This window comes from Mus pahari, chromosome 1 (genome assembly GCF_900095145.1).
Source record: "Mus pahari chromosome 1, PAHARI_EIJ_v1.1, whole genome shotgun sequence".
Taxonomy (NCBI): domain Eukaryota; kingdom Metazoa; phylum Chordata; class Mammalia; order Rodentia; family Muridae; genus Mus; species Mus pahari.
Genome location: NC_034590.1, coordinates 532388 through 557642, shown reverse-complemented (window position 1 = coordinate 557642; position 25255 = coordinate 532388). Strand labels below are relative to the sequence as shown.

General features: G+C 49.7%; 1 protein-coding gene across 3 annotated transcripts in view; it reads right to left on the bottom strand.

Annotated features, from left to right (window-relative positions):
• Positions 1-25255, bottom strand: part of Akt2 (AKT serine/threonine kinase 2) — a 49282-nt gene that overhangs the window by 4285 nt on the left and 19742 nt on the right. For 2 of the 3 annotated variants that reach the window (XM_021191692.2, XM_029539260.1), the window contains exons 3-9: positions 18881-19009; positions 16945-17056; positions 6122-6275; positions 5664-5795; positions 2943-3008; positions 2016-2084; positions 475-597 (exon numbers count right to left, since the gene is read on the bottom strand). In XM_021191692.2, the coding sequence (XP_021047351.1) occupies positions 475-597; positions 2016-2084; positions 2943-3008; positions 5664-5795; positions 6122-6275; positions 16945-17056; positions 18881-19009 (785 nt within the window). The remainder of the gene's footprint in view (positions 1-474; positions 598-2015; positions 2085-2942; positions 3009-5663; positions 5796-6121; positions 6276-16944; positions 17057-18880; positions 19010-25255) is intronic. The other variant, XM_029539268.1, reaches the window with a different exon arrangement.

Below are 25255 nucleotides of genomic sequence, written 5' to 3'. Positions count from 1 at the left end.
AGTCCATCATCTGCTCTGGCCCCAAGTCCATCATCTGCTCTGGCCCCAAGTCCATCATCTGCTCTGGCCCCAAGTCCATCATCTGCTCTGGCCCCTTTCCCTTAATGGGATGCAGCCACAGCCACTGTGTATCTTGTTCTGCTACCCAGAGTTCCCCTGGAAAATGGCTCTCCCATGGTGCACACTCTTTGGCAGCAGGTACAGTGGGCAGCATGAACGGTGCTGCTCTGAGCGTGTGCACACCTTCCCGGCTGAACACATGTCCCCATTTCTGGTGTGCACGAGGGCCTATGGCTGGCACATACTCTTGGTGTCATTGCCAAGCTATGCTCTGGAAGGTTCCAACTGACACCCCAGCTGCAGCCTGGGGTGCTCACAGGCTCACTGTAGAGCTGTCTGAGGTGTGTGCCACGGGCTATCCCAGAACCTGTGCACTCCACCACTACCCGACCCTCGACCTCCAGAGCATCTCACCTTGATGTCGCGGTACACCACATCCCTTGAGTGCAAATACTCCAGAGCTGACACAATCTCCGCTCCGTAAAAGCGCGCCCGGTCCTCCGTGAAGACCCGCTCCCGAGAGAGGTGGAAAAACAGCTGCAAGAGGAGGCCAGGCCTCAGCCCCCGGTCCCGAGACCTGGCCCTGCAGCCCATGGTATGCCCCGAGCAGACAGGGTCCAGGAGAGGCACAAAAGGAAACCAGAGAGGGAAGATGCAGCCCAGCATGCTGGGACTCACCACAACCTCAGCACTGAGGCTGAGACAGCAAGAGCAGCAATTCAAGCCAGCCTGGGCTACAGGGTGAGTTTGACTAGCCTCAGGTACACAAGACAAGACTAGCCTTTTTTTTTTTTTTTTTTAAAAAAAGAGCTGGGGCTGGAGAGATGACTCAGCAGTTAAGAGCACTGACTGTTCTTCCAGAGGTCTTGAGTTTAATTCCCAGCAACCACATGGTGGCTCACAACCATCTGTAATGGAATCTGATGCCCTCTTCTGGTGTGTCTGGAGGTAGCTACAGTGTACTTATGCACAAAATGAATCAATCTTTAAAAAAAAATGTTAAAAAAAAAATCTGAAGACAGCTATAGTGTTCTCATATAAATACAACAAACGGGCTGGTGAGATGGCTCAGTGGGTAAGAGCACCCGACTGCTCTTCCAAAGGTGCAGAGTTCAAATCCCAGCAACCACATGGTGGCTCACAACCATCCTTAACAAGATCTGATTCCCTCTTCTGGAGTGTCTGAAGATAGCTACAGTGTACTTACATATAATAAATCTTTAAATAAATAAATAAATAAATAAATAAAACAAATAAATCTTTAAAAAAAAAAAAAAAAAGAGCTAAGGATGAGGCTGGTGTGCAATACCAGAACATGGGAGGTAGAAACAAGAGAATCATGAATTCAAGGCCAATCTTAGCTACAGAATGAAAATGAGTTTGAGACCAGCCTGGGTTATCTGAATGAGATTTGCCTAAAATTAAACAAATAAGCACATTAGCTATTAATAAGTGGTCGAGCAAGGGCTGGAGCGTAAGCAGTGAATGGTAGGTGCCAACAAGAGGGCAGTGGGGACGTGGGGATGGGGTGAGGGGGCGGGCAGTGGGGTGTATGGGTGATGCAAGTGAAGCAGCCAATGCAACTGATGCAGTGACAGAGGCATGGGTCAGACTCCGAGCCACTGGGCTGGGGCCTAGGCCCATGTGCTTTCTCAGGGATCCCCAAGAACACATTCCTGGGACTGGCAGTCTACTACCCAGCAGCCTCTGCACCTGGTTTTGAATACTCCCCAGCATCATAGCAGCAGTATGAACCTGGGTGAGTCACTCACTTAACCTGCCCCAGTCTGTCCCCCACCTGTTTCACGGAGGGCAGGGGAACACTTGATGACATTCAATAAACCTCCCTTCTCCCTCTGCCCACCCCCACATGCGCACAAGCATATCCCCATCTCACCTAGATCTTTTTTGCCTCCCTCACCACCACCAAAAGATGGCCAGGTGCCACAGCTCACCTCACCCCCGTTGGCATACTCCATCACAAAGCACAGGCGGTCATGGGTCTGGAAGGCATACTTGAGGGCCTGTGAAGAGAACCAAAATGCTGGGACAGAATGAAAGCTCTGCCAGCTGGAGGGTAGGGACCTGAACTGGCACACTACACCCGGGCCTGCTTGGGTCAGAGGGGTTCAAGTCCTAGGCATGTCCAGGAGAGGGGATAGGTTCTGACCCCCAGAGCTGTCTCAGCAGCTCTCCTCTGTAAGACATCACACCCAGAGCTGTGCGCTGTATCACACAAACCTCTTGTTTGCTATGGCTCAGAGGGACAAGGCATTGGGTGCCAACTCCCAAGGCAAGACAGCCAGGCTGTCAGTCTACACACAGCAGCTCTCCAATTGTGTTCTTAGGAGCCCTACAAGGTTCCTCCCCAAGCCCTGACAACTCCTCTACTCACAAAAAACAAGCTCTCTGGTTCTGCCTTCTACACTGAGGGATCGCATGACATAGCACTGAACTCAGGACACAGCCTCAAAGCTACCGTCCATATCTACTCAGCTGGAGTCAAAGGCTACACCATGATGGCATGTTTGTGACAGGTTTCTTTCTTTTTTTTTTTTTTATTATTATTTTCTTTATTTACATTTCAAATGCTATCCCGAAAGTTTCCCATACCCCTCCCCCCCTTTTTTTTATTATTATTTTCTTTATTTACATTTCAATGTGACTGAGGTTTCTTAAAACCAAAACCAAAATGCAGTCTTCTTACTTGGGTCAGTTGGGCTAAGCACCTCTCACTCCCAAAGATGGCCACCAAGTAACCACCACAAAGTGTCTCAGTGTTCAAGCAGTCTGGGAGCCCAGTGATGCCCTGCCTGGCCTGCCCGGCTTACACCAAAGCCGTGCCTATAACATCTCTTTCCCAGAACTCTGCCCAAACTCACTGTAAGGAAGGGGTGCCTGGTATTCTGCAGAACGCGACTCTCTGTGACTGTGTGGGCGACTTCATCCTGTGGACAGACAGTGCAGATGAGTGGCAGGGACACATGACAACCTGTGGTCACCAAGGAACAAAATCCAGATGAAACCTCCCCAATCTGGGAATAGGAACAGGGTCCTTTACAGGCCCAAATAGCAGCCTAGACAAGGGTGATTTTGAGAGCACAAGGTGAACAGCTGATGACTCCACAACTGAGGGACGAGGCTATAGCACCACTGAACCCAGGTCGGCCACCAACGTTCCACTGCCACTTGAATCTTCAATGACCCAAAGGCCCATGTGCTGAAGATGTGATACTGGTCCCCACCTACAGCACTCTTGGGAATTGGGAGACTTTGGGGACATAGTCTAATGGGAGGAAACTAGGTCACTGTGCCCGTGCCCTTAAAAGAGACCCTGGGAACCCAGAGCCTCTCCTCTTTTACTTCCCAGCCCTCCCTGCCATGTGCGCTATGATGTACATGCAATGAAGGTCCCCACAGGCCTAAAACCACCCAAGACCGCATCCATAAACTAAAGCATATAAAACAGCCAAAACCTTTCCTCGTTGCAAACTCTATGCAATCTGTCACCATGAAGCAGCTCTAGCATGCCCCCTAGAGGGGGAATAAGCAGAGAGTATGTGACCCCTCACCCACGGGTACCACACCAACATAGGAACCCCAACTTCAGAGAAGGCTCCACATCTTAGCAGAGGGCTCACCCTGGCATCAGGGTAGAAATACATATTCTCTGGACCCATTCTGTCAGAAACTCAGGGGGAGCCCATGGAGAGGGTATTGGGGGCGAGGGTGGGGCACTGTCCCAAAAGCTCAACTTTAGTGTATGCTCTAGGGTAGGAGGACCACAGGAGAGCTTCCAGATGCCCTTTCCTACCTCAACAATCTGGGCAAGAGCTTAAACTCAGGAGACACTGGGACTGTCAGACCATTTCTGAGTCTCACAAATGGAGGCTGTGAGTGCCCTCTGCATGTGTGGCTGGAGACACGGCTAAACCTCTTATAATGTACAGCACAGCCCCACACTAAGGAATCATGTGGCCGCCCACAATATAGTGCTGAAGCTGACAAGCCCTGCCCTGGATCAGTTTTATCAATAATCTGTAAGTAGCTTTGTTTCCTCTTGCAGAGGAACCAAGTTCAATTCCCAAGCACCCTCAATAGGCCACTCATAATGGCCTGCAACTTCAACTCCAGGGGATCTGACACTCTGCCCTCCACATGCCACCCCCGAATCCCCTTTATCCTGAGCATTGTACTTTGTGTAAGAATTTTACTATCAAGCTTATTATAAACCTTTCCTTCTGCTGGGCACTCCTGTAATCCCAGCCCTCAAGAGGAAAAGAGGCAGGCAGATCTCTGATTTCTGAGTTCGAGGCCAGCCTGGTCTACAGAGTGAGTTCCAGGACAGCCAGGGCTACACAGAGAAACCCTGTCTCAACAGGCCAAAAAAGCAAAAAGAGGAAAAGTTGTGTGTTAAAAACTAACAAGAAGCTGGGCCTGGTGGCGCAGGCCTTTAATCCCAGCCCTCGGGAGGCAGAGGCAGGCGGATTTCTGAGTTCGAGGCCAGCCTGGTCTACCGAGTGAGTTCCAGGACAGCCAGGACTATACAGAGAAACCCTGTCTCGAAAAACCAAAAAAAAAAAAAAAACAAAAACAAACAAACAAAAAAAACTAACAAGAACTGCTTTGGCTGGGATCAGATGCAGGAGCTCACTAGCCCAGCAAGCTCCTCCCACTGAGCATCCTCCTATCACACTTCCAACTCAGCTCCTAAACAGCACTTGCTGGGTGAGGCCCAGGGCTCACAGGGCTCAGGCCTTTCTCCTCTCACAGTCATCCCATGAGACTGGTACTTGGGGCAGGGTGTATGGGAGGGGGTGGGGGCGGGTGGGGAGGGAATAAAGACAGACCATCAGATGGCGAAGCCAATGTCCTAGGCCTGAAAGAGCTCCCAAGCACGGTCTAGCACCAGACAGTGGCTCCTGAGGACACTCGGATACGGCTCAGTGGCACGGAGCTTGCAGAGCTTGCAGGGGTAAATATAAGGCCCTGGCTCCATCCCCAGAATCCCTCCTCACTCCTTACAAAAAAAAAAAAAAAAAAGATGGCTATTGTCACCTATTTTTTTGAGACAGGGTTTCTCTGTGTAGCCTTGGCTGTTCTGGAACTCAGAGATCTGCCTGCCCCTGCCTCCCAAGTGCTGGGATTAAACGTGTGCACTGATCAGTAATCAGTGGCTGTTGTCATCCGGAGGCCTAGTGCTATGATCGAACCCTGTGCCTTTTGTCTATCAATCAGGTGCCCTACCTACCACAGAGCCCTTTCTCATCCATTACAGGCCACTGTTTCAGACTCAGCAGAAGGAGATGGGCAAACAGATCGGTTTTTCCTGAAACAGGAGACCTCGTGATAATAGAGTCTCCTGTGCTTTTAGTCCCAGTGGAAGATAGCCTGAGATAACCCACTGTTAATCAGTTTTGCCTCTGTGTTGCTTTCTTGCCTTTCAAACTTGAGTGCTCTGATGGGAGCACTGTTTACAGAACTGAGACTGCCCTACTTCACAAACCACAATTACAGACAATCAGGTCTAACCTAAAGTTATTGCACGGTTATCTTTGGACATTCCTGAAGAAGTCTCCCTGGCCCAGTCCCAAGCTGCCCACCTTTGCAATGATGACCTCCTTCCGCAGGATCTTCATGGCATAATAGCGACCAGTGGCCTTCTCTCGAACCAGAATGACTTTGCCGAAGGTGCCCTTGCCGAGGAGTTTGAGATAATCGAAGTCATTCATGGTCTGTGGGGAGCGAGAATGCAGAGCCGTTGGTGTTTAGCACTTGGCCCATGGGACAAAATTGCAACCAGGAAGAGGAAACCCAAAAGATGCCATGGCTCAAGGGCTTCTAGGTGGTGGGAGACACATGGCAACTCTGTGTGCTGATGCAGCAGATAGGCAGTTTGCCCTGGCACCGTCACTCACCCCACAGCATCCATAACCAGAGGTGATCCTGTATCAGGAAGTCATGAAGATCCCCTACTGAACCTCTGTGTACTTTGTGTGGAAACCCAGGCAGGCAGGGCAGCTGCAGCCCCAGCCCCTGGCTCCTTGCCACCAGCACTTACCACTTTGGCCCGTGCCTTGTTGACAGCTACCTCCATCATCTCAGATGTGGAAGAGTCACTGGGGGAGCCACACTTGTAATCCATGGCGTCTTCACCTGGGCCCCGCTGCTTCAGACTATTGGCGACCATCTGGATAGCCCGCATCCACTCTTCCCTGTGTGAAATGAAACACACACAGGTCCTGAGAATTTCTCCCTGGCAGCCACAGCTCCCCTGCGCACAAAGGGCAAGCTGAGGACCAACCCCCTTTCAGCACTTGATGAGACCCCAGGCTGGCAGAACTGACAGGTCCTAACTAAAAGCGCACAGGCTCAGTCTGTAGATAAGGCAGTGGCAGAAAGACAGATTGTCCACCTGCTGGGGTACTCTGGCCTGGGGGTGAGGGTTGAAGTCAAGACACTGAGACGATCAAAGGAGGGAGAACATTTGTTTGAGGCCCTCGAGACTACAAAGTCACACAGCCTTTGGGAGGAACAACTGATGCTACCTTGAATGCTTCAGAGCAAGTGGGGAGCTCAGGCTTATGAGCTACTGATGCTCTGCGAAGAGAGCAGAAATAAAAGGAAGCCTCAAGAGCCAAAGCAGTTGTACTGGCTGGTTTTGTGTCAACTTGACACAGCTGGAGTTATCACAGAGAAAGGAACTTCAGTTGGGGAAATGCCTCCGCAAGATCCAGCTGTAAGGCATTTTCTCAATTAGTGATCAAGGGGGAGGTTCCCTTGTGGGTGGTGCCATCTCTGGGCTGGTAGTCTTGGGTTCTGTAAGAGAGCAGGCTGAGCAAGCCAGTGGAAGCAAACCAATAAAGAACATCCCTCCATGGCCTCTGCATCAGCTCCTGCTTCCTGACCTGCTTGAGTTCCAGTCCCGACTTCCTGTAGTGATGAACAGCAGTGTGGAAATGTAAGCTGAATAAACCCTTTCCTCCCCAACTTGCTTCTTGGTCATGATGTTTGTGCACGAATAGAAACCCTGACTAAGACAGCAGCCAAAGACCCATGAGGCAAGAGTTGGCCAACAGGACCCCCCAGCGCCCGGCCAGCCAGGCACGCAGAAGAGGAGCTGCTGGAGCGGGAGTCAGTCCCAGCAGATAAGGCTGGCTAGAGGACAGTGGGCCAGCTCTGGCATTCCCGGGTTAGAAGTTGCTGTCTCGATCTTTGCAAACCATTCTTTTTGTGAGGTAGTCCAAATCACCAGAGATCAATGGGGACATGTGGCTGCTTAATGCTCAGTTGCCACATCCATTTTTGGCCTAGCAAAACAGCAATCGTAAGTGGTCTGCATTAACCTCTGTGTTTTGCATGCATCTGTCTAGGAAAAGGCCTGTGAATGACAGGAAACAACGCTCACGTCAACTAGAGCCTTCACCAAAGGCAGGCGGCTCCGCTAGAGCCAAGAACTCGGAAGACACTGAGAGCTCATGACCCCCGCCAGCCCTGCCCTGTCTTGCCATCTGCTGGCAGGAAGACTGCTAGCAAGGTCACACAAAGAGGAGCCAATCCCACCCTGCTGAGGTGCTCTGCTGGTTCCATGGGTACCAGGGAGAGCCATGATGAGTCCCAGAGTGAAAACTGACCTGTGCTGGGACACAGGTCTTCATCCAACTGGGTACTGTCATTTCCTGGTATTATCTACAATGGCAGGTCTTCCATATGATATGTTGGAGCAATGTTTTGCGCATTGTGTAAAAATTATCCTTATATATTCAAATGCTGATTTCATTGCTGGCAGAGATCTGACTATAGGGCCAACTCTGGTACTGTCATTACTGTGAAGCATATCCTGCCCTGGTATTTTATAAACATTGTTTTCCATCACCTTCTGACTGGCCCAATAAACAGCCAAATTTCTGGCTAATGGGGGCTGGAGAGTTAAGGCAGGGCTTTTGGGCTGAAAGAGGAACCGGATGTGAGGGTGGCCAGTGGACATGGATGAAGAAGCAGGTGCCAGGATGAGACTGATATGGTGATGCGCCGTGTCACCGGGGGAAAGTAGGCTAGTCGGTGTTCTTAGGTTAGACTAGCTGAGAATGCCCAACTACAGTGCCCAAAGCTTATCATAAACATAGTAAGTCTCCGTATCATTATTCAGAGCTGGGGTGGGCACAGAAAGGTTTACTGGTTACAGTGGTATCTTAGCAACAGTGGAGCAAGGCAGCAGCATTTCAGACAAAGGGTTCTGGGAGCACAGAACAGACACGAGAGTGTATGTGGCAAGATGCTCCTATGTGCAGCTCAAAGACTGAGATAGGTCTACACAGATCTGGGACGACCTAAAATACTCTGCAGGAGGAAAGAACAGTGCCCAACAATGTAGGGGATCAGGCTCAGAGTTAGACAATGGTCGCCTCACCCAGGGCTCAGAAGGCACAAACCTTCCTGCAGCAGTTGGTGGGGGAATGACTCTGGAGCCCTGGTTGTACCGGATGGGGAACTGGGAGGCAGAGGCCCAGGAGACAGACTCTAATAAATGCAGAACACCTATCCCCACCCCCATATCACAAAAGAGTAAACAGACTCAGGTTACAAAAACAAGCAATGGCATGGGGACAGGCTGCAGCTCAGTGGCAGAGCACTTGTCTGGCATGCTCAGGGCTTAAACAACAAGCCCAGATGCAAGAAAAGCTCCAAGCCTGGTCACTGGACTCTCAAATGACCCGTGGCCTTCCCCAGGGCCACTGGGCAACAAAGTCCCTGCTCAGCGCCAGGCTTGCTGAAGCAAGCAGAAACAAGCTTTGGGCTTCCTATTACTGTCAGGAGGGATCTGCCTTTTACCTGTGAAATCACACTTTGTAAGAGAGCCGTGCGACTTTCATACCATGCTCTGTGAGACAAGGTGCACAGACAAGTGCTGGCACACTGTTCCTCCCCACCCAAGAGACCGGAGGCCCCCAAACCCTACAAGGACAGGGACTAACATCTGCTCTTTGTTTTTTGAGATGGAGTCTTGCTATGGAGCCTAGAACTCTTTTCTTTTCTTTTTTTTTTTTTTTTTAATTTTTTTTTAGGCATGGGTCTCTGCATAGCCCTGGCTGCCCTGGAACTCACTCTGTAGACCAGGCTGGCCTCGAACTCAGAAATCCGCCTGCCTCTGCATCCCAAGTGCTGGGATTAAAGGCCACTGTCCCTCTCCTGCTTCTTCCTGCTCTCAATGGGGCACGCCCCCAGCACCTGTTTGGGTGCTTGGTAGGTATAAATGGCCCCCACAGCAAGGCCAGTGCACCCCGGGCAGGGCAGGGCCAGCGTCTTCCCTTCCCGAGCCTGCAGTCAGCATTCTTACTTGGTTTTAACCTGTGCCTTCCTTGGATAAGTCACTGCCTAGAGCCCAATCCCTGTATTAATATTCTTGTTTTCCAAAACATACACCTTAAGGGAGGACGGACAGCAGTGAAAACACACGCTGTGCTCTGCTTTGATGACCATAGTTGTACACTTACGTGGTTTTTTTGTTGTTGTTTTGTTTTTGTTTTTGTTTTTTGTTTTTTGGTTTTTCGAGACAGGGTTTCTCTGTATAGCCCTGGCTGTCCTGGAACTCACTCTGTAGACCAGGCTGGCCTCGAACTCAGAAATCCACCTGCCTCTGCCTCCCAAGTTACTTACGTGTTTTAAAATGCGGACTTTGAAACTGGCAAGATGGCTCAGGGGGTAAAGGCTCCTGCTATCAAGCCTGACTTCCTGACTTCAAACCAGGCCTCACCCAGGGGAGGAGAGAACAGACCCCCTCCCATAAGCCACCCTGATACCCGCACAGGTGCTATGGTGGGTGTAAGTTTTTAAATGTAATTTTCTAAAAGTGGGTTTGACAGGTTTCACTACATAGCCCTGGCTTTCCTGGAACTTTCTAACAGGCCTCAAACTTACAGACATCTGCCTACCTCTGCCTCCCAGGTGCTGGCTAAAAAAATGTTTTTAAGCACAATTTTGTATTATGATGGTGGACTAAAAATTACAGATCTAAGTGGTATGAATATATAAAAAGACTTTCATCCACAGAGCTTTGAGACTGTCACATGGCAAAACAGACTGCAGACCAAGATGCACAGTGTGATTACTGCCTTTGTTGACAGGAAGACAGAATACAGCCCAAAGGGTTGCTACTGGTGACAGCAGGGACAGTGTCTCGTCTCTACATGTTCATCCCTCCCAGCTCCCTCTCCGGACCCCACGGCTCCAGCCCAGAAGGCACTGGCTTCTGGAAGGGGTGACAACATAGGACAGGGCCTGATCTAGAGGACACACCTGGTTAGAGCACAGGAGCCTGCACCAGGAGGCAGGCTGTGGTAAGAGGCTCTCCCACCTCCTGACCAGCCACCAATCTGGTTCCAACTGGACCAAAGTTACAAGGTTGCAGCACCCAGAATTCTAGAGAAAAAGTGAGGGCCTTGGTCCAGAACACTCCTCAAGGGTTTGCAACATGGTGTCTGGGGCAGAGGGTACTCCTACCCAAAGCTGGCACTTCAGTGCCTTTCCTTTCCCAAAGAAGACCCAGGGACACCAAGCCCTTCCCAGCCAATAGACAATGTAAGAAAAAATAGCAGTGGTCAATAGCAGTTCCACAGTCAGAGCCACACCTGGCTGGTGGGTGTCACACAGCCATTCCCCCGGTGCCAGAGACCCAAGTGCCTATGTGAAAGAAGCTGATGGCAGCCCAGGCCTCAATTCCTCACTGGGCTCAGGGGGACGAAAGGATAATACTCCCTTGGGAATGTTCACAGACTAAAGGATACCACTCATGGAGCCCTAGAATAAAGCAAAGGACACCTCCCCTGGGAAGCTGGGATTGAGGCCACTTTCCAGAGAAGACCTGCTCACGAAACACCACCGCTGCCCCTCTCATGGCAGAAACAGCTACTGTTACTTTCCATGTGAAGGAGCCCTTGGCTCCCATCAGCCTGGGCATCTCATTTTATATGTGGAAAGAATGAGGAACACAGAGTCTGACACGCTAACAAGCAGGGGGGCAACACAGACAACCCAGGCCTTCCTGCCTTGCCCAGGAGCACAGCTATGGTATTTCTATGGTATTTCCTGATCCCGTCATCCTTCACCTGGCTTCTAAAGCCTGGGAGAGACACCTGAGGAGCTATGCTTATTCAGGCTAGCACACGGCCCTAGCCGGGGAATTGGGAGCCAGGCCCGGGCCATGTGGCTCTCAACAGCCCACCTTTGCCAGATCTGTCTCCTGCAGAAGTTGCAGGTCCCACGTGATTGAAAATAGACTCAGTAATGAAGAACCCACTAACCTGGTACACTGCTAACTGTCTCTCTCGAGACCAGGGGGCTGCAAACTCTGTGAAGGAGCGGGGAGTTTGATTTCAAGCTTCTCTAGGCCTGTGCTTCATCCATCTCTTAAACTCTGCTGTGGTGGAGCAAAAGCACCACAGACACTTCATACACAAGCAACTAGCCACACCAATATAACTTGATTTGCCCCATCAGCAAGCAGGCTGTGGCTGCCAACCCTACTGAAACCGACTTCTGGTTTACAGGACAAAGAGAAGTACCACTTAGAACATGAGATAGTAAACAAAAACATCTAGCTTGTTTTGTCAAGAATATCATTGTTGCTGGGCGTGGTGGTGCACACCTTTAATCCCAGCACTCGGGAGGCAGAGGCAGGTGGATTTCTGAGTTCGAGGCCAGCCTGGTCTACAGAGTGAGTTCCAGGACAGCCAGGGCTACACAAACAAACAAACAAACAAACAAACAAACAAAGAATATTATTGTCATGAGACAGGGAGAACTAGGTGAGACTAAGTCAAAGACGCAGTATGTACCTAGAGTGAGTCTATGGTGTTGTTTGTTTGTTTTTGGGTTTTCGAGACAGGGTTTCTCTGTGTAGCCCTGGCTGTCCTNGAACTCACTCTGTAGACCAGGCTGTCCTCGAACTCAGAAATCCNCCTGCCTCTGCCTCCCGAGTGCTGGGATTAAAGGCGTGCGCGCTACCACTGCCCAGCAGCATTCTGAATTTTTAAGAGAGGTACTTAGGCGATGGCTGAGTGAAGAGTAAAACACTCATAAGTGTGAGCAGAAACTCAGAATCTACCTTTAAACAACATAAAAGAAAGGCAGGCAAGGCGGCTCAGCAGTAAAGGTAACTTCCCTTTAGACTTGGTACCCTGATTCAAACCATGGACCCTTTATGGCAGAAGGAAAGAAACGGCCCCCCTTCCAAGCTAACCTCTGACCCACATACAATTCACAGCGTGTACATATGCCCCCCCCCCCGCATGCACGAGCACACAAACACACAAGCACACTAGATGTGGGTGGTGAGAGCTGAGCTGGAGAGCCTAGGTGGTTCCTGAGTATCCTCTAAACTTCCCTGCATCAGAACACACTTGTGCTGGGCATGGCAGGTGTCAGGTCCAAAGGAAACTCCAATTCTCCACATTCCAAAAGACAGAAGAGACAAATGGCTATCTGTGGTGCCTATTAGCACCAAATGGCATGCTGACCTCCAGGCTCCCTCAGCGTTACACCACCTGTTACACATTTCAGAGCCCACCCTAGCTCTTCTTACCTCCTCTCTACCCTAAACTTCCCCAGCTCACAGACTCTCTGTTCCTGAATGCTACCCATTCTCCTAAACCCTGCTATTTCAGCTAAGCCAGCCGCTGGCTGTTCTTCTTTTTTTTAAAGATTTATTTATGTATATGAGTACCCTGTTGCTCTCTTCAGACACACCAGAAGAGGGCATCAGATCCCATTACAGATGGTAGTGAGCCACCATGTGGTTGCTGGGAATTGAACTCAGGACCTCTGGAAGAGCAGTCAGTGCTCTTACCCGCTGAGCCACCTCCAGCCCCCAGCTGCTGTTCTTGTCTTTCCTCTCCACCTTGCTGCTCCTACATTCCCCCCTCCCTTCCTGTTCTTTTGCACTAGCTCTTTTCCCCCTCCCCCATCTCATGCACCACCCCTTCTGCTCCTGGCTTCTCTCCTGGCCATAACAGTCTACTAATCTTTCAGATGCCTCTGGCTGTTCTCCGTCACATTCACAATAAATCCCTCCCCTTTTACACACGCCTTTAATCCCAACATTCAGGAGGCATCTCTATGAGATTGGGGGTGGGATAGGGGGTGGCAGAATGGCTGCTGCTAGGTCCCAGCTACCTGGGGAAGGCAAAGAAAGAACCTGTGAAACACAGCATCTAGTCAGTACCTTCTCAGCAGTGCTTCCTGCCTCCCCATCCTGCAGTCCCTACACTCATACTCACACTCGGGCCTATGGGAACAAGGCAGTAAGGACAGCACAAGCCCTCTCCACAGAGTAGGGAAGCTGAGCTGCCCCCTGGCTCTGCCTTCCTTTGGAACCTAGGGCTTGGTCTCTAGGGCAGGCAGGGCCATGCCAGGGGCATTCTCCCCAGTAGCACAGGGTACCAAGGAAAGAAAGAGTAAGAAGCCCAATCTTCATCCTGGTCTCAGCATGGCCCAATCTCCCCACTATTGAGGACAAGTTGTCTTGTAAAAAGCAGACATCAGATCTCGCAGGCCTGACCCAGTGAGTGCCAGGTACTGCTGCCCGGAGGCTTCCTGTTTATCATCCTCTGAATCTCTTAACAACCCTGTGACAAACCCCAGTTTATTAAGCGCCTGCCAAGCCCTGCAGGAATCTCCACTGAGGGCCAAAGCTTTGGCCAGGCTTCCAGCTTTGAGCGCCTCCACTTCCCTCTTCCAAACGCAGTCCCTTGATTCTCTGGTAACACAGAACTACTTGAGGTCCCTGGGACCCAGGAGTTGTCTCACCTCCTGGTCTCTGTGTATTCTGTTGAGTTCATTTCCTGGACTGCTCTCTTCCCGATTTCAAGCTCTTACCCATCCTCAAACTCACCCAACACCCATGACTAGCATCTATCAGCCTATATTTGCTTTTGCTGGCAGTCCATATTTGGTCCCCAGTTTTCAATTGGGTTACACCTCAGTTGGCCTGAGATGATAATTTGGTTCCCTGTGGTGAGACCAATATATTTTTAACTTGGGGAGATATGCAACAATAATTACAGTATAGATCAGTCTCCCCAAGATCTTGTGATCTTGCTTCACGCAGGCTCTAGAACAGCACTGTCCAAGAGGGTCAGTCCCAAACACTTGGGCGACAGAGGCAGGAGCATCAAAAGTTGATGACCAGTTGATGACATATCAATTCAAGGCCAATCTGGGCAACACAAGTTCCCACTAAAAAAAAGAGTGTAGGTAAAGAAAGCAAGCATTCTCTTTCTCTACTTCTGCACCTGAAATGCTGAGCAGGTCTAGGCCAACCTTCTCAGAGTCCCATAGGTACAGCAGGAGCTCTGTCTTGTGAACGGGCAAGAGGGGTGTTCTTCAGAGCGAAGTCCAAGACGACAGAAGAGGAGGAGGAACACTTCCACAGAGGGCAGGACTGTCTACCACAGAGACATCAATGAGAAGAGCAGCCCAGCTCCAGCAGGGAAGAGAGAGAAACCACTGGACGGTTTACACAAGGAAGACCCTCCTCAAGGGCAGCCTCATCCACACACAAATCAAACCTAACCCTGCTCAGAAACTCGGAACCGAAGTGTTCGACAGCATAAGGTTAGCAGGAGACTTTAGACATGCTGGACAGAAACCCTCTTAGTGGGCTGGCGAGATGGCTCAGCGGTTAAGAGCACTGACCTGCTCTTCTGAAGGTCCTGAGTTCAAATCCCAGCAACCACATGGTGGCTCACAACTATCCGTAATGAGATCTGACGCCCTCTTCTGGTGCATCTGAAGTCAGCTACAGTGTACTTATGTATAATAATAAATAAATTAAAAAAGAAAACCTAATTAATTAAAGATTTATTTAAAAAAAAAAAAAAGAAAGAAAGAAACCCTCTCAGTACTGCAAGTGTGGACTCCCGTGAGCCTCAGCATTAGCCCTAAGGATGCACCCAATGTATCAGAACCAAATGTTATGCCTCACAGAAACACATCCTACAATGAGCTCAAGGCTGGAAACACATCACCCTGGAACTTGCTAAGTAACTCAGGGACACCCATGTGTGGCTGTCACAAGAGAACAGAGTGGCAGCACAGCTGCTCTCTCTACAGTTAGAAAGGTTCCCAAAACACAGCCTTCAGGGAAAGCGTTAGGTTCAGAGCAGTGCGATTCGGTCTCTAATTGCTCTTCAAGGGCACTGTGGTGGTTTGAACAGGAATGGCCCCCATAGATTCCTGCATTAAAACGCTTGGCCCATAGAGAGTGGCACTATTAGGAGGTGTGGCTTCGATGGAGTAGGAGTGACCTTGCTGGAGGAAGTGTGTCACTGTAGAGGCAGGCTTTGTGGTCTCCTACGCTCATGCTGGCCCAGTGTGGCCGTCTTCCTTCCTGCTGCCCGTGGATCAGGATGCAGAGCTGTCAGCTTCCCCAGCAGTGTGCCTGCCTGCAGGCTGCCATGCTTCCTGCTGTCATGATAATGGACTAAACCTCTCAACTGGTAGGCCAGCCCAAATTCAATGTTTTCCTGGATAAGAGTTGCTGTGGGAAGCCGGAGAGATGACTCCGATGGCACACTGGCTCCTTTTCCAGAGGTCCTGAGTTCAATTCCCAGCAGCCACATGGTGGCTCACAACCATCTGTAATTGCCCTCTTCTGGTGTGTCAGCAACAGCATGCTTATATACATAAAATAAATAAATTAAAAAAAAAAAAAAAAAAAAGAGTTGCCGCGGCCATGGTGCCTTTTCACAGTAATAGAAATTCTAAGAACAGGAACCAAGAAACTGCAAGCTGCAGGGTTTGGGTGGGACGGAGCTGAGGGGCCATAGTTATTCAGACTGACCTTGATCTCGTTCTGTAGCCTAGAAAGGCCTAGAACTGCATTTCTCCTGCCTCAGTCTGCCAAGAACTGAGATCACAAGCATACACCACTACATTTGGCTCAAATTCCTTTTTGTTTTTGTTTTTTTTGTTGTTGTTGTTTTTCTAGACAGGGTTTCTCTGTGTAGTCCTGACTGTCCTGGAACTCACTTTGTAGACCAGGCTGGCCTCGAACTCAGAAATCCGCCTGCCTCTGCCTCCCGAGTGATGGGATTAAAGGCACGAGCCACCACGTCAAATTCCTTTTTGTAAGACAAGGGTTCATGTCTGCTGCCATGCTGGCCTTGAACTTACTATGTAGTCAAGGGCAAACCTCTTGCCTCCATCTCCCTAGTGATGGGATTATAGGGATATGTCACCATGACATGTTTATGTAGTACTGGAGACCTGAAGCCACAGTCTCATGCATCCTAGGCTAGACTCTCAAGAACTGAGCTACATCTCTAGCCCCCTACACTGATCTTTGTAACTGACTCTCTGGACCAGCGCCCTAGATTCAGTGAAAGTGCTTATGTAGAATACAGCTGGCAAATCTCTGGGTCATGAACGGGAAGAACTCCATTTCTTCCCAGGACTCAGATATGTTCCCAGAGTCTGAAGATGTGGAGAGGGGGTGGGGGTGGGGGAATGTGTTTAAACCAAGCATCCCAGCTCTTCCTAGCTCCAGTTGGAAAGATCCTATGCCAGAAGGACTCCAGGTATAGAATAGCCTCCCAAGGGCTGTAAAGATGGCTCAGCAGTTAAGAGCACTAGCTGGCTGCCCTTCTAGAGGTCCTGAGTTCAATTCCCACAAACCACATGGTGACTCACAACCAATCTGTAATGGGATCCAATGCCCTCTTCTGGTGTATCTGAAGACAGCAATAATGTACTCATATACATAAATAAAAATCTTAAAGAAAAAAATAGGAAGACTAGAATCCCAAAGGATTCTGTCCACCTACCCTCTTGCCTTCATACCAGGCCTGTCTGCTCTCAGGACAGCCACACAGAGAGGTACAGACTCACCTCTCATCTGGAGAGTCTACATGGAAGGTCCTCTCTATGACTGTGGTCCACTGTAGGCAGCGTATGACAAAGGTGTTGGGTCGTGGCCTCTCAGTCTTCATCAGCTGACATTCTGTGGGTACAGGCAGGAAAAGAGTGAGGGCATGGTCCTGCTGCCTACAGACCAAATTCACCAATCCATTTTTTTTGTGTGCCAACCCCTATACAAGATGATGCCAGAAACTGAGACAGTCTTGGCCCTGTCCTCGAGGGTACCGGATGTCAGAGTCTCCTGCTTTTCAAGGACACAAAGAAACCCTGAGCTGTGGGAAGCACTACATAGATGAGGTACAAGTGACAATGAGGCTTTCACCAGCCCCTCCTCCACATTGTTCTTACTTTTGTGATTTCAGCCCATTCCCAGGGTTCCAGAGATGGAACTCAGGGTTTAATGCACAGCAGACAAAGACTCTGCCACTGAGTGAGGGCTCTAGCTTACTTTTTTCTTGTGAAACGGGGTCTTATACTAAGTTGTTCAGGTCTGCTGCCTCAGCCTGCCAAACTTCTGTAGAAGTGCACCATGAGTTGAAGGCCAAACCGGCAGCGACAACTCAGAGTCATGGCCAGATGAAAGGAAAAGACTGTGAAGGTATTTAATCTGGAGGCAGGGGACCAAGTTAGTAAGGCACAGTGGTACAGTGCAAGGCAGGCCACAGAAGAAAGAAGCCTCAAGTCTGGAGAGGTGGGTCAAGCTACCTAGGCAGAACCCTGGAAAGCACCCTGGGGAATCTAGTCTCTGTCTTTGGGGTCAGGGAAGGGATGTGTAGAGACGGAGACAGGTCCTTCCTGCTAGGGCACTGGATTACAGGGCAGGGAGAGGCGTCTAGAGCCAGACCCAGGTCACTGCCTAAGATCTAGGGTTAAATAGGATGCCCCAGATGGAGAGAGGAGAAAAAGATGGTAGGCAGGGGACAGGAAGGTCAGCCTGGGATATGGCGAAGATGAGGGTCCTTGAGGGTACCCACAGAAAGACTTCCAAGAAGCTGCTAGAGACGGGCTAGTAGATCAAGTCAGAAGCGGAAGCTGGTAGCAGATGTGGCAGGGCCATGGGCACTGGAAGAGAGCTGCCAGAAAAAGGCTTTCTGCAGAAGGGGTGAGCACGAGGCTGGGTTCCAGATACTGCAAAGCCCGAGGAGAAGCAGAAGCTACAGCAAGGCCCTCGGACAGAATGGACTCTGGGGTGACAGAGACGGGGTGGCCTATGAAACAGTCTCAGCAGCTATGACAAGAACATGGTATTGGGTCCACAGGAGGAAGGAGACAAGAGGACAAGACAAGGGGATTATTGGGCTTGTCAAGCTGGTCAAGAAAATACTAGGGCAGTGGTGGCCCACACCTTTAATCCCAGCACTTGGGAGGCAGAGGCAGGCAGAGCTCTTTGAGTTTGAGGCCAGCCTGGTCTACAGTATGAGTTCCAGGACAGCCAGGGCTACATAGTGAGACCCTACCTCGAAAAACCACACACACACACACACACACACACACACACCAAGAAAACACCAGGCTAGGTACCACAGAGGGAACTGAGGACATGTGGTAAGCCCTGGCACAGCTCTGTCAGATGCTAAGATCTACTTGGCTAGAGGAACAGTGAAGAACAGAGAGAACAGAGAGAACAGAGGAACAGTGAAGAGGAAGGACTTTGTTATAGAGCAGACAGGACACCAGCTAGAACCATAGAGCCAAAAGGTGTGAGATGCATCCTGACTTCTCACTACGCCCAGAAAGGAAACACCCACTGCCAAAGAGCAACAGCAAGGAAGGACAGAAGTCAGATCTGAAGGTGAAAGGGCTAAGACAGGTTCTGGCTCAAGCATAATTGTGTCCCTTGTGTCCCTAACACCTGCCAGCAACGCTGTGAGCTGTGGAACTCTGGTCTCCTGGTCCTGAGACGCACCTGCTACAGAGAAATTGTTCAGGGGGGGTAATGTCTGGTCAGGGGCCTCGGGCCTCTCCTTATACCCAATGAAAGATCCATCACTCTTCAGAAGGAAGTACCGGGGCCTCCAGGTTTTGATGTATTCACCTGAAACAAGGTGAGAGGAGAAAAGGTCAGGGCAAGGTTAAACAGTGTCCCAGCAGACAGGCAGCCCAGGCTGACAGTGACTCACAAGGGTACCACACTGGGAAGAAGGTAGATCAGAGTCTCTCCTAAGGGAACCTTGGAGGTGGCACCTGCTGACGCAGGCTGGGGCACTGCACTGGGCCCAAGTGATCCACAGGTCATGCCTGGCAGGAAGTCACCTGCAGTAGTGTCCCAGGGCAACACTGCCTTAGTAAATATGACAGTAGCAAGCTCTCTGTGCCAACATGGATTGTCCTAAGGGATGCCCAGAGCTGCTTTCAAGGTCCCTGTGCCAACTTGCTGCTTCCACTGCCTCACCTTAGGCCTGTTGGTGATCATGACAATTTCTTCAGAATTCAACTATGGCTACTGGTGTCTGCTTGCTGAAAAGGACTGGACCGCAGCTGCTCAATCGTATTTGGTGTTTGCTACAGGATTGAACTGCTGCTACCAAAGAAGATCGAGCTCACCTCCAAAGAACTATTGCTGAACAGGTCCACTTCCCCCACATCCTAATGACTTTTCCCTTCCACGACCTCTGCTGGGTGGTGGGCTAGGAGAGGTGGAACCCTTATGAAAAGTAGGTTCCAAAAAAATATATGCCTACAATGCTGGGCTACTGTTTGGTCTGCAGAAGAAATGACAGATTGCCGCTCCATTCTATGGAGCAGCTTATCTATCACTTCTGCCTGAAGCAAAGAAGCCAATCACAAAGGAGCACACATGGAGGGCCACTCTGACTGTCAATATTTCAGCTATGTGACAGTGTGAAAGTGACAGGCATTCTGCAAAAAGCATAGTTCACACTTAGAATTTTGTTCTTTTGCCAGGCTGGTAGTATACAGAAGGATTCTAAAGTGTGGGACTCTCAGTCAACCCTGCAATCTCAAGGGTATACAACCTAAATTCTTCCAGTCCTGTGTGGCTACACTATGATGCTCAAGGAACTTAGGAGTGGCATGCTTCTAATTTATGACATGTCTTCCTAAAACGACGAGAACCTCTGTCTGTCTCTCTTTTTGTCTATGCCATTTCTATAGAATGTCCAGAATAGCTAACTCTGTGAAGGTGAGGACTGGCCTGGAGGTTGCCTGGGGTGAGGTGGGACTGTGGGAGCCAGTGTGAAAGGTTCTTGTAGGTAAAACTGCCTAACCCTGAGAGCCAGTGGTGCTGACTCACAGCTGCAATCCCAGCACTACCAAGGCTGCAGCAGAAAGGCCGCTGGACGTCCCAGGGCTACCCTGGGCTACACGGGGAACTCCAGGGCAGCCTAGTGTAGTGAGACCAAAAAGACCAAACAGTCTAAAACCGATTGCAACAATGGCTATACAGAGACAGCAGCGGCAAGAATTCGAGGCCAGCCTGCATAACACAGGGACAGCTTGTTTCTGAAGAGGAGAACTGTACACTATGACCAAGTAAATATACTCTTCAGCTACCAGCTGGAGCCTCCATCTTCCAGTTACTTGCTAAATGTCAAACACAAAGGAAAGGGAACGATGGGAGGCACCGATGTTTGTTCCCCAGGCCTTTCAGGAAACGCAGAGTTGCTCCCTTGGCCACATATATGGGAATATACAAGAAGAGCAGTAGTGTAGACATCAAAGGGATGGGGAGTATTCACAAAGGATCAGCCCACAAAAGTTACCATGGCAAAACTGGAAGAGTCTACAATGGCACCCAGCATGCTGTTGGCACTGCTACAAACAAGCAAGCTCAGGGCAGGAGGGTTGCCAGGAGAATTAATGTGGGTATTGAGCATATGATGCACTCTAAAAGCTGACGGCTTCCTGAACCAAGTGCATGAAGATCATCAGAGGAAAAAAGCCCAAAAGAAAGGTTCCTGGGTTCAATGGACATGCCAACCTGCTCTCCACCCCCATGCCAAAGGTCTACAAACGAAAGGGAGTCCAAGCTGATGAACTCCCTATGAATTTGACTTAGTAGATACAAAAATAAAAGGAAAATGACTCTAAACTGAAAACAAAGGTCAGAGTATTCGAAAATAAGTCAAATACTTATTTTGAAGTAAAGCAGCTCACCACCTTGACTGACAGAGACAAAGCAGAGATGGCAAGGCTCCCTGAGGTCAGGACGTCTGTTTTCACCAGTGCTAACAAGCAAACTCACTATCTGCTCACTCAGATTGACCGATGCTCCATTCTACAAATAGCTGAACAGTCACTTAGGTCTTTTTTTTTTTTTTTTTTTAATCAAAAATATAAAAGGCATCCACACTGAAAAGGAAGAAGTAGCGGAATTACCTTTATTTGCAGGAGATAAGATGCTACATAGTAAAAACCACAGAAGAATGCAAACACAGCTGGGCTGTGGCTCAGCTTTACAGTACCAGGACTTCACTGTCACCCTCCACCTCCCAGCAAGTTCATGGAGAGCTTTGGCTCTCTGAGAATGTGGGGAGAGAAGCCAAGCATGGTGGCACATGACTCTATAGTCCTAGCTACTAAAGGCTGAGGTAGGAGAACGGTGTGAGGCAAGTGGTCCAGGCCAGCCTAGGCAACATAGCAAGATGAAAACAGCAACAAGGGGACAAACAGGAGGTTAATGGAGCGGGGAAGGAAAAAAGACAGGCAGACAGACAGGCAGACTAGCTGACCAGCCAGGTATAGTTGTGTGCAACCCTGGAAGCTCAGCACAGAGGAGGCTGAGACAGGAGGAGCACCATGAGCTCAAGGCCAGATGGTGCCATACCACTGAGCCTGAGTGGCTTAGGCAGGAAGATTACCAAGCACTAAAGACTAGCCAGGGCTACATAACAAGGCTACAATGTACTCATATAAAAAAATAAATCTTTAAAAAAATTATTCATTTATTTTATGTATGAGTACACTATAGCTGTCTTCAGACACACCAGAAGAGGGCGTCAGATCCCATTACAGATGGTTGTGAGCCACCATGTAGTTGCTGGGAATTGAACTCAGGACCTCTGGAAGAGCAGTCAGTGCTCTTAACCGCTTCTCTCCAGCCCAAAAAGTCAATTCTTAAATTCATGAGGAATTGCAAGGGACCCCAGAGCCAAACTGAGTTCATCTGTTTAAAGACTTCCATTTCTGAGCTTAAGAACTGATTACAGAGCTGCAGTAACTGCAACATAACCAAACATGCACTACCGTAGGGCAGGCAAAAATCAAACCACAACGAAGCACTCCCAGCCACTGATGCACAGGGGCCCAAGAGCAGCCAGAGAGAAGGACACCGGGACAGCTGGACTCCACCTCACACATACACAAACTCTATTTTAAATCAATACTTAATAGGAGTCAATCTTTGTCACCTCAGATTTATTTGTAACACCAAAAGCTAAAACCAAAGTAGAATCATCAAAGCTCCAGATTTCCTGCATGACAGGGTACTAACAGAAAGTGAAAAGACTGGCCAAGAATAGGGCAAAAACCCTCTAAGGTACCCCAATGAGTTGTTTATACAGGCTGCAGAGGTCATGGTGTCTCCTCACACAGTAAAACCCTGACTAAGACAGACACCCATACACTTACTTGGCTATAAGAAAGAATAAGGGACTGGAGAGATGGCTCAGTGGTTAAAGTGCTTCCCACTCTTGCAGAGGATGCAGGTAGGATTCCTAGAACCTGCTCTGGGCAGCTTGGAACTCCTACAAGACCTGATACCCTCCTCTAACCTCCACGGGTACCCATAGACACACACACGTGGGTACCTACAGACAACAGACACACATAAAAAAGAAATCTTAAAAAAAAAAGAAAGAAATGCAGGATTGACCCAAGGTGTAAGACAGAATAGCCACAAAAACACTGCCAAGTCGAAGCTGCCAGCTGCAAAGGCACAGTCTGGCTCCAGTGTCGGGATGCGCTGCCATGTGATGCCATGCGACTGGAGCAGGCGAGGCCACAAGGATAGGAAGCCCAGCAATGGCTGTCAGGGGCTGGGCAGAAGAGTTAGACTAAATGACTGCTTAGTGGGTTCCAGGGTTAGAGAAACAGTGGTTACCATAGATATATTAAATGCCACTCAATTATACAAGTTTAAAAGGTTTACTTCATATTATGAGAATTTCACCTTGATTAAAAAAAGTTAGAAAAACTCAAGCTGGAGCTGGAGCCCAGAGCACTTGTTAACATGTATAGGGCCCTGGACTAGGATCTACAACGCGTCTTACTTAAAAAACAAACAAACAAACAAACAAACAAAAAACAACAAAACAACCGGGCGTGGTGGCACACACCTTTAATCCTAGCACTTGGGAGGCAGAGGCATGCGGATTCTGAGTTTGAGGCCAGCCTGCTCTACAGAGTGAGTTCAAAACAAAAAGGAGCAGCAACAAACCACCCCTAAGAGCAGCAGCTGCAGCTTGGGGGGGAGGGTGGGGGGGGGCTGAAGACTGCCCTGCTGCTTCTTTATCTGGACTCTGGCACAGGTGAGCCAGGCACTTATCTGGGCTGTTTCGTACTTTAATAGGCAAAGGAAAAGTAAATTCTCACAGCCTAACCCTTACAGTCAAATGAGAAAACTGAGTCAGAGAGCCTCACTTTCCTGGCAAGAACCATAGGGCTGGCTTTCTGGGATGGCTCGCACTAGAATTCAGAGCTCACCCTCTGACCACTCTACTGTCTGCCTCCACACCAGCAGGGGAGTCAGAGTGCTCTGCTAAAGGTGGTGGTGATAGGCTAAAGTTGAGTCACAAATAGGAGCTGGTGGCAGTCACATCCTCCAGTCAGTCATACCCTCAGACCCTACTGAGTGTGAGATACATACATACAGGCCAGGACTTGAGCCCATGCAAGTTTAACATCAGAGGGCCAGGGTCCCCCTTTAGCTTTGCAGCCTTGTGACAAGGCCTCTGGCAATCACTATTGCTGCTAGTTTGCCCTAAGAGGGTATTCATGAAAACTCAACAGCCTGAGACCCAACAGACTGGGAATAAACCGGTACAACCACTAGCCATTTTAACCACTAGGAGCCGGAACGGATTAGCACAGATGCCCTGTTATGGGGGGGGGGGAGCGGGGGGGGGGCGAAACAGAGTCCTCCTTCCCCCAGCCGGCACTCAGATGACCCAAGAGTGCACCTGTGTGCATATGCGTTGTGTATTCTGGGCAGGTGAGCCAGACAACAGACAAGCACAGGCCAGGAGCCAATTCAACTGAGCCCTTACCACAAAAACAGACACGAAGCCCTAGAAGGAGCCAGAGCCAAGCTTGTTTTGTCAGCTAAGTCTGGTCTATAGACAAACTCACCATCCCTCAGTAGTCACCGCTCTAACCAGCTCCTCACATCCTAACCGTAACCTAGTAAGCCTAGGGAGACTCCAGCCAAGGGACAGGGGTCCAACAGGCTGACACACCCTAGCACAGCTGCCATTACATACGATCCCAATCATTCATTCAGCAGTTGTCTGCTTAGCACCAACTGTATGTGAAACATTTCTGGAGGCAATCAAGACACCATAGTAAATATACCACATGGAAATCCTGCCTAAAGGGTGCCGACACCACACACCTGAATTGTGAACTCATTTGACAGACTCAGAGCCAAGCACAGTGGCACATACCTTGAATCCTAGCATTAGGGAGGCTGAGGAAGGAGGATCACTGCAATGCTGGCATCAGCCTGGGGTACCAAAGTAAGATTCCATTTCAAAATACCCAAGACATAAAAGACCCAAGACAGGTGGCACAGTTTACCCAATGTCACATTAAGATGAAGTGACAGAGCCAAGGTCAGAACTTGTCAGGTGTCCATACTTGGATGGCTGCATTTGACAGTCTCAAACTCAGGGCTCAGTCTGAAGGACTGGGGTACTCTGAATGCCACCCTGCTGTGAAGGCAGCAAAAATGGGGTTTTGTCTACAGTTCTGCTGGCCCTAAGCAGCTTCCTGTTCACTGGGACTGCTGGTGTCTGTGGCCAGGGATGGCAGGACAGGTTGACATCACCATCTGTTATTCAAATGTGCCCCTCTCACTCCCCTCAGGATGTCCCAGTTGCCCCATCTACCCACATGCTGCTACCTGTGAACCATGGGCCTCCCCCGTTCTTCCAGGAACCCAACCCAACCACCAGATGCAGCACAGCTCCCTCTGAAAGCCTTACTCCCTCCTCCCTCTGTAAGCCTTACTCCCTCCTCCCTCTGTAAGCCTTACTCCCTCCTCCCTCTGTAAGCCTTACTCCCTCCTCCCTCTGTAGGCCTTACTCCCTCCTCCCTCTGTAAG